Source organism: Anneissia japonica, unplaced genomic scaffold, assembly GCF_011630105.1.
Source record: "Anneissia japonica isolate Jap-2015-1 unplaced genomic scaffold, ASM1163010v1 scaffold665_len1252844_cov201, whole genome shotgun sequence".
In the NCBI taxonomy this organism is placed as follows: Eukaryota; Metazoa; Echinodermata; class Crinoidea; order Comatulida; family Comatulidae; genus Anneissia; species Anneissia japonica.
In genome coordinates, this window is record NW_022757135.1 from 1070702 (window position 1) to 1081189 (window position 10488).

The 10488-nt window shown below is 36.2% G+C and overlaps 1 protein-coding gene across 1 annotated transcript in view; it reads right to left on the bottom strand.

Moving 5' to 3' along the window:
* Positions 1-8585: 8585 nt before the first annotated feature.
* The window catches only part of LOC117124426 (laccase-25-like), a 9044-nt gene continuing 7141 nt past the window's right edge, over positions 8586-10488 (bottom strand). The window contains exon 8 of the mRNA XM_033270652.1: positions 8586-10056. Coding sequence (XP_033126543.1) covers positions 9961-10056 — 96 coding nt within the window. The 3' untranslated portion in view covers positions 8586-9960. The remainder of the gene's footprint in view (positions 10057-10488) is intronic.

The window sequence follows — 10488 nt, forward strand, 5'->3', positions numbered from 1 at the left end:
CTCTATTTAAAACGAAGATATCTCTAATTGAAACTAAGATATATTTGTTAATGGACTAATCTACAATTTATTGTTGCAAACATGCTTTTCGGTGGGCCCTGTCTATCTGGAGGGGCCTATTATACAAGTTATTTTATATTCATGAAGCTACTATATGACTTCATATTTGCTGTAACTGGGTCCCCTTGGATTCGCCACTGGGTACATTAGCAGATGGAGGATCTATACCACCTTAGCCCCCACCCCTCCCATGGTTGGGGCTGAGGTAAGAAAATTTGTGATAATGGCACTTCAGATAGCGGGAAATTACACTCTCAGACTTAAAATTTGAACAAAATTTTCCTTATATATTTCCAATTTNNNCCCGCCCTTGAATGCGCCACAGATTTCCGAACAAAGTCGAAGTCGAGATTGCTTCCACGATCTCAATGAATTATTTATCATGAGGGGTATCCTTGATATAGGTTCCCAGACAAAAAATTCAAATTATCCTTCTATGTCGACCTAGCCAGGAAATGATAGTTCAACTGTGGCGGATCCAGGAAGTCGAAACAGAGGGGACCCAGGGAGGATTTTTTGCGCAGATTATGGCACCTCCAGATGGTCGGAAATGGCACTCTCAGATTAAAAGTTAATAAAATTTTGTATGTTTTATCCATTTCTTTTTTTATAATTTTGAAAAAAAAATAGGAGGTTGGGGGGCCCGTGCTGACTGGGTTCCCCTTGAGTCTGCCACTGTTCAATATAAAACTTGACATCGCCTTTCATTTTGTATCACATTTGATTAATTCCTAACGTCAATTGAAATTTTTTTTTATTCGAAAGATTTTTTCTACTCAATACAGTTTTTACAACCTATAACGCATTAACTACAGTGTACTGTAAATTCTGTAGTTAGCCTTCAGAGAACTTTATTTTAAAAAACGGCCTAATTATTTTATTGTTTTCGTTAGATTAGATGGTGTTTAAATGTGGTTATATTCCGCTAGTCTGAAGGTTTACTGTAAGCCAATCAGTTACACTTACTATACATCTTCGTGGTTAGCATAAAGAGAACTAGAGCGTCGCTCCATTAAGAGTGCATTCATCCCCATTTTCATGATTGAGGGTGGATTTCAAGGAAACTTTACAGACTCGCTATACAGACATCAATTAACATTTGGTTGCTCAACTCAAAAAGGGAACTTGTAATGGTCGTTAGAAAAAGAAAAAAAAAACTATATTTTATAATGATAATAAAAGGTCAATTTATAAGACGCAAATAAACAAGGTGTCTAAGCACCAAATAATAATAATAATAATAATAATAATAATAATAATAATAATAATAATAATAATAATAATAATAATAATAATAATAATAATAATAATAATGACATTGCAGCGTACGTAAAATGTTTGTCACTGGTGCTGGGGAAGACCCCCAGCTTCCGCCGCTGTTGCCAGCACCCCTCTCGTTGGCACTGTCCTACCTACTAATCAGCTCATCAAATGGAAGCAGTGGCGTGGCTACGGATAGTGCAAAGGACTGTGGGCCCCTATTAGGGGGCCCATTCATATTTCAATAATATTCAAATTTAAGTCTGTGAGTACCATTTCCGGCCATTACACTGGTGCCATAATCATACATTTTCTTACCGCACCCCAACCATGGTGTAATAATAATTACTCAGTCGTTCATCATGAATGCAACAACTTTATTCAGCCAGAAAGCAGCATACATAGTGTACAACATCATTGCATCTTTCTCTTTCTTGATTATTTTAATGGTTCATTTCTTACTATCTTATCTATAGACTATCACAGATATCATACAATGATTCATATAGTGATTATTGTCACACTTGTCATAGTGATTGTCATACCTTGTACTTCTAACTTCTGGATCATCGCCACTGCAACTGTTAATTTTTTTTTGCCACCATGATTAGATTCAAGGGGGACCGAGCCGGCCTGCATTATTTTTCCCATACAGTTAATAAAGGGCGCTATTGTAGGTTAGTTAGGTGAACTGAACATCAATATGCATGCCTCACCTCCTCTCGCGAAAGCGGTGTTGTGGTGTATCGAGTAAGTGCTTATGCGTAAGAAAGCTCGGTGTAGGCTAAAATGTAGCCAAGACAGTGTGAAAAATAATTAACAGGCCCTATGGTTCAGAACCCCTATTCTAGCAACCCCTCCTCTTTTCTGGCGAATCCCCACCCTCAAATTTCCCAAAACAAGTAATCAAACCCGATCAGTGCACTGCAGACCCACCAAGACTCGGACATTTTTAAACATATCTACTTTTATAGCATTACTTAGATCCATAAAAAAAAGCACAAAAATCCTCAGGCTTTGGCGTTTTCACCGACCCACCGGGACTTTGACCCTGGACCCACGCCCAGAGAACCTGCCACCCCCCCCCCCCCTTGAAAGAATCTGGCTACGGGCCTATTGACTACTGTATCCCTATTATTACTAGGCAAAATTTATGTACAGCATGGTCTTTGAAAGTATATTATTGAATCTGGCAATTTGTTAAGTACAAGTACGCCGTATATTTCAAGTTTCAAAGTCAGCATTCATGTTTATCAGTTCACGTAATTGACCTTAATTAGCGTCCTGTATAATTTCTGCCTAAAAGTAATGCCGCCGACCCACATAAAAAAAAAGAGAGAGAGAAAAGGAATATTTTAATCAAATGTAGGTGTCGTAATCATAAAATTGTCTTATCTCTGCTCTCACAATCTTTTAAAGTCCCTGGGCTCTCTCTATTTCAAATGGACCACCACAAAAAACGAAACATCTGATAACGTGAATCAGTATACCTAATCCTAAAATTTTCATTCTTTAAAATTCAAAACACAGCTTCACAATTTAAAACGTTACAGTTATAGGAGGATCCCGGGGGATCCCAGCCCCTCCCTCCATCTCCACCACTAGCCATAACTCAAGCCTACATACACGACGGTTTGTTTGACAATAAGAAACGTAATCAGTCATGTCAAATAATTGAAATGTATTTTCTTATATTTTATTTTGTCGTATGCTCTCCTATGGAAGGTTAATAAAATCTATTTGATTTATAACGCCCTCTTATGAGCCAATAGAAATAGCCAAACATTCATGACGTCATTACTATTAATATAGGCATACATACTGTACATATTAAATTAATATATAAAGTATTCTCAATCATTTGCATAAATCCAATAACGACGTATCATGCGGGACAGGGTGGTGCCGGCGAATTGTGGTACTGTAATAATATAAGGGTCTAATGCTAATATTTTTGAGCTGCTATTTTACAGTTTTGGAAAAAGATCTGTATGAGGCGCCTTACAAACCTGTGATCGATTCTTCGATCGATTAATTGATAGATTAGTCGGGCAGATTGATTGATAGATTGACTGACTGACTGACTATTTATTTATTTATTTATTTATTTATTGAACCCGGGATACCTTTAAATAAGAGCAGGGATACCTCCGTATTCCTGTCTATCCCGATAATGTGCACCCAATTTATGGTTACTCTTTCTTTGATCTCTCTGTGTTGTGTTGACCACAGTTAAACGAGTCGGTACTTACCTCAAAATGTGCTAGCTAGAACACTTCCCTGTATAAGAAAAGCTTTTTCATCGTATTTCTACTCGGGTTTACTCTGCGTTAATCGCTTTCACATGCACCTAGAGTGAGATCTCATCCATCTATCATGTATGTAAAAATAATTTGTATTATATCATTGAAATAATTAGGCTACAGTACAAAATCAATGTAATTAAAATATGCGTCGGCCTATATGAATAAGAAAGGACATCAAGTGTGTACTCAAAACCAGGGAACAGTGAAATCAAGATTACAGGTCGACTTCAAGAGAGACATGGGCCTTGTGATATGCACTTTACAAACCCCTATACCCCAGTTTGTACTGGGGGCTCCATTTTGGTACACAGTACTCTGTTTCTATACGGTACATTTTCACTGTAAAACAGATCTTACAAAATATACCATTTATCGGAAAGATAACAAGCACTGCCATCTCATTCCAGTGACAAAATCAATAAAAAGTTCAAAAGAAATAAAATCAGTGAAATGCAATTAATATAAATAATGAAACAAAAAACTGGATCCGGGCCTGTTGTACTGATATGCGGCCTACATTGGAGTAGGGCTACCCTCTTGTACGTGAAAATACAGCATAGGCCTATAGCAGGCCTAGCCTAGTTTGGCATGAGAGAAATGTTTCTCTTGAATAAAATAGGTGGATGCATGCATATTGAAAACATAAACTTAATGCACTACCGGTATTACATGACGGAAGAATAGCCATATTGATTGAGAGAGAGAGAGAGAGAGATCGAGATCGAGATCGAGAGAGAGAGAGAGAGAGAGAGAGAGAGACCCTAGCTAACTAAACTAAATCTGAACCTAGGTCTATCTCTCATCATAATTATAGGCTAGGCCTGTAGGCCTAGGCTAGCCCAGTATGATTAGGCCTTGCTTATTTCATGGCTTGTGCCAAGGTGTATCTTTATGTTTTACCGGATCAATTTAAAACATGCTATTTATAGCTGATGTTTGAGTTTAATGCAATGGGTAGGCATAGGCCTACTCGGAAGACAGGAACACACTGCTCACTCATTTTGTTGAGCGTGTGATGAGAGAAGCACTGCGCGATGACGTAATAAAGCTGCGGTACAGAATAGATGGGTACTGTATTTACGTGACGTAAACAACCCGGAAACATGGCAAAACAGGTACTGATTTTCGGTGTGTTTTTTTGGTGTTTTTTCGTTGTTATATCCATACTTGTCAACCTTGAGATATTTCAAAGAGTAAGATCGGGTGACACATAAAGAGTGCCGAAGGCACGAACAGTAACTGGGGCCAGGGCGCTTCTAGGCTTAAATGGCATATCTAATCGATTAGTGAGTTTATAATTATCTCAGATACAGTTATTGAAAGATACTTTAAGATTACGAAAGGCATCTTCCCTTCTTATGAAAATTCATTACAAATTGAAAAAGAAACAAAATTTGCTCAAATTTTAGGATAAGCGTAAGTTACGGCGAATGCGTACGGGTTGACAGGTCTATATCCAATATCCAGCCTAGAAAAGTAGCGGAATGTGGTCGTGACATAGAAACCCCAGTGTATGAGATATGAGTACATTCCTTCCAGCGGTTTCAGAGGAGATAGGTGAACTTACAACCGGGCGTTAGTAGAATTAATATAGGCCTATAGATATTTTTAAAAATTCTTAGTAATTATTTAAAAAACAAAGGTATTCAACTTTTTTTTAAATTAATGTTTTCCTCAGGATCTGACGTCGCTTAATAGTAATTGTGGCGTCAGTAGATTTTGGTGTCTTGAAAAAGACGTTCTTACAAAGACGAAAATGTCCTTATATACATCAATTCATTACGGAAATCCATAATTTTCCAGAAATAAGCCTATTTATTATTTAGTTAGTTTTTATAAGAATATAATTCTACTTGGTTATTACATAGTTTGATTAATCTTAATTAATTTTAATTAATATATTTAACAATCATAACAAAGATATCACAGACAATTGTATCGAAAACAAGTCGATGCTCACATTATCTTATATCTCGTAAGTTTGTCTTATTTTTGTAAGATTTGATTTTGGATTCTGACGTGCGCGCCCCTGTTCTTGCGTTATTATGCCTAAGACGGCAATGCGAAGCACCATGATCGCAGATTTTGGCATTTATTTCTTCAATCAACTTGTTCATTCTGAACAGGTCCACCAGCATCCTAAGCCGCACATCCCAACTGTTAGGAAGTACATGATTCCCCACCCAATCCTCTTTAGGTAGAACTGATGAAGGCCTAATATACCGAGTGTGTTCAACGCCAAGACATACATATAAATATCATAACGTTTGTCATCCAGACTGCCGTTTTTAGCTCATTTCAAAAGGCGCTTCATTCTGAAGATGTCGAACATCCAACCAAATCCGAATAGTCCTACATTACACGTATACAACACACCCCAACCAGTGACGTAATGGTGGAACCTGTTAAAATTAAGCATAATACCGCTGCTATCATATTTTAAATTATCAATTCATATAATTATATGAAAATAAGTTTAGTTCACTAGAATAAAACACATTTATTAAGTATTATATGTCTCTCTCTATTCAAAGACACCTTGAAAGACCACCTCCAATTCTGAGACCACTTTTCTGTGGTCCCAAATTAACAAATGTCTGTTATTTTTATTATTCTATTTAGAGACCAAAGCTGCTAGAAACCACAACAACCCCGGTCCCAAAAGTGGTCTTTAATTGGACGGAAACCTATATTTTATTAGCATTCACCCATAAGCCGTTGGGGGATATAGTACGGTAACTGGGTGCATTTGCATGAATTTTATTTTTTTTTAAGAGAGGAAAACAGGTTAAAATATATAAAAATAATATAACCAAAATATTAATAACTACAAGGTTTGTGTGCGTAAATTCTCTTAATACGAATTAAGGGTAGCAGAATTTCCTTGCCATACAAATTACAGCTCCCACTAATGAGTCAGTCGAGAAATACGGGTAGCTGAAATTTTTCACGCAAATCTGATTACGCGAAACCATATCGAAATTTCACGTTCTACTCCTAACTCTGGGTTGTGCTTCGCACACGCCGCTGATGGGGGCCTTCCGGGAACCATGTGTCGAGTCCAGTCCAATAGTAACAAAGTTTATTTACTGTACTGTATATTATAATTGTGGTTATTTCAAAGCCTAAAAGCACAGTGATGTAACCCATTGCGCCAGATAACGTCGGAGATGTGACACTTACTGTCTGAAAAACTGTAACAACACAGATCATCAAAGTCTCGAGCTCAAGAAGTGAATTACATTACATTGGTTACAGCATCACGCATTGATTCCTGTGGTTAGACCAAAGTGGGTTTGATTCACTAAAAGATCATGTAAAAGGAATGAGTTGTTGATCGTACCCTTGCTACAATCACCCAATCATTTTTTCCTTGCCAAAATTGTCTTTCTGCCCATAATCCAATTTCAGGTAGGCCTATGTTGTTTGTGTAACTATTTTGTCTTTCATTTGTTTGTTCGTACAGAGAGTTGTTCGGGGGTATAAATTCCACCTGATCAAACAATACACTGGACGATCCGGCAAGTGTAAATACGGTCTTGCTCTCCTGGGGGGATTTGAAGAAAAAACATGGCCTAATTGAGTCATCAGTTGAACTTTCCAATGTGGTTAGCTGTCCCTCTCCTAATTCATCACTTTGTGACAACGAGGCTCATACCTTTGACCTCTAGAGACCTTAGAGTATATATCATATTTGCCGCATATTAACAAAAAGCGTCTACTAATCTATGTAGAAACTTCCTGTTTCATATATCTTCAACATATCACAAATATATAATTTCTCTAAGGGAAATTTACAGTAGGCCTAATTAGAAGGTCCTATCATCTAATCGCCTTCATTTTACTCAAACATAATATACACAATTGTTTTTATAATAACCAATCGGTGTGAATTTCTGGAATTTTGGTGTTCTCTTTTTAAATTTTTAAACAATTATTGTAATACACTTATATACACTCTTTTATTGGCTGTCTGTTCGCAATTTTTAATTTATATATTTATCTAAATAAATAATAAAGACATTGAATACAAAATTAGACGTCGGAAAAGCTCATTTCCCGCCATCTAGAAATTCACATTTTCTCGGAGGAGGATCCCGACCCCCTTTTATTTTTGGGGTTCATTGATTCATGGAAAAAAATACGTATGCAGAGTATGTATACCGGTACACACATAATAGGCCTCTTTACTGTAATAAAAATAAAAAAAAAATACCTGACCGTTTTCAAGAGGGAGAAACCTTGAATTCTAAAGAACTTTAAAGTCATTAAAAGAGGAGTCGGGAAAGCTCATTTCCCGTCATCTAGGAATCAAGGTTTCCCCTGGGAGAACCCCCGGACCCCCTCCCTTTCTTTTTGGGATTTATCGATTCACGGAAAAATGAATACGTATGCAACTACTTAATTTTGTGTATGATGTATACACACATAATAAAGAATGAGAAAAACTTACCTGACAGTTTTCAAGAGGGGAAAACCTTGAATTTTGAAGAACTTAGAAATATAAAAGACGTTTCAAAAGTCGGGAAGCTCATTTCCGGCCATCTATAAATCAAGATTTTAAAAGGGGTAACCGGAAACCCCTTTCTCTTTGGGGTTCATCGATTCATGGAATCGTTTTCAATAGTGGAAAACTTTGAATTTTGAAGAACTTTGAAGTCATTAAAAGACACCTCACCGGGAAAGCTCATTTCCCCCTTTTAGGAATCAAACTTTTTGCTGGGGAGCCCCGAACCCCCATTTCTTTTTGGGATTTATCGATTAATGGAATAAGAATATGTATAGGTATGCAATCACTCAATTTTTTTTATGGTGACACACATAATGCCTATCATTTACTGTAATAAAAGTGAGAAAAATTTACCTGACTGTTTTTAAGAGGGTAAAACCTTGAATTTTGAAGAACTTAAGATTCATAAAAAGACACCTCAGAAGTCTGGAAAGTCATCTCTAGGAATCAAAATATTCCTGAGGGAGAACCCCCCCCCCCCACCTTTCTCTTTGAGTTTATCGATTTATGGGAAAACAAAAACGTATGTAACTACTCATTTGGTTTTTTTTGTATGTATGTATACACACATAACAGGCCTATTGACAAAAATAAGAATGAGAGAATTTGCCTAACCGCTTTCAAGAGGTGGAAAACCTTTTTTGTCATTAAAAGACACCTATAGCTCAAAGTCGGAAAAGCTCATTTCCTGCCATCTAGGAATCAAAATTTTCCGTGGGGAGAAAAATTGTGCCCCCTCCCCCTAAAATCGAACCCATTCATATTCAAATTCATCTTACTAGTGGGCCCCCACCCCAATTTGAAAAATGTTCCGCCGGCCCTGCATTATAAAGCGCCACCAAAAAGCAACTGAGAATTTTATTTATTTTAGTATAGTTATAAAATGTGTTTTATCAGTCTTTTTATTTTCTTTTTCTAAAGGCTTAATTTATATAATATGCCAGCAAATTATAAATTTCCTTTGTGTGCGGTATGATGTTATATACGAAAAACATACCGGTAATATATAAATCAATAATTATGATGATTTTTTTTTTGCTGCAGCTCGCTTTATTTATAATTATTTGGGTAAGTACATCAGAGATTTAATAAGTGTATCGTGTAAAGTGGTGACGTCATTCACAGAAATATAGACTTTAAATTCATGCAGGGCCTATCAACATGCACACACAATTTGAGAGCCTTTTTATTTGTTGAACGGACAGTCCCAAGCATAGACTGTGTATTTTGAACCTATTCAACGTTCAGATATTCATATACCATTAGTGTAGGTCGGTGGATATTCGCACTTTCAATTACAATTTAATAGTTGAAATAAGAGACGTGATAACTCTTTTTCTTTTACATTATAAAGCATCACCAAAAAGCAACTGAGAATTTTATTTATTTTAGTATAGTCATAAAATATATTTTATCAGCCTTTTTAATTTTTTTTTCTAAAGTCTTAATTTATATAATATACCAGCAAATTTTAAATGTCTTTTGTGTGAGGTATGGCGTTTGATACCCGCAATAATTAGTTAATGGGAGCAGTTTATACAGACTACATTGAAGTCTAAGATCTCTTTGTGATTCGTACTAATAAAATGTTTACGATACATGATGGTAGCTTTCGTATGGAGAAGCACATTTACTCAATTCAAAATAATATTTTTTTTTTTAGAAATAGCAGAAAAAGGACTCTGAATTTTCAATTTAACTAAACAACTGACCAATCAGAACGTCTTACAATTATTATTATTATAATTTTTAGTTTTGTCTATTCTTCTACTTCTATTAGAAATATCTAGCATTTTCATTCCATAATCCTTTTTGAAATTTCGATCACTTTGGTTCCCAACCCTCACACCTTGGGAAATCTAATGGCGGCTTCGGCATCTCACTTGGTTCACCAAACTGCAGAACTATAACCATTCCTCCCTATCAAAACCAAGAAAATTTGTTTTGTAAAATTGTATGAATTTTAATATAATAACTGTTTGTATACAGTATAAGCATTACCTACACCAACAATACATCACCTTCCTGATTACACATATTTTTCTTAGTATATTGGGCAAAACATACATGTGTTTCCAGATGCTACTCATTATACCTGGATCATCAGTGAACCACGAAAAACACGGCTCGAAAATAAGGTGAATTTTGGAACTTCATATTTTTCGAGGTGCACCATCATTGTGTAATACAATGTAGCTGACGGTTACTTGAGTCTGCTCAACCATGAAGCCTCTGTGGTCTAATGGTTATAACGCTCGGCTTGACAGTGAGAAGTCGCAGGTTCGAGCTATGCTACACGATGTACCATCACTTCCTTTATTCGAACAATGAATTTACCTTTCTTTGATTATA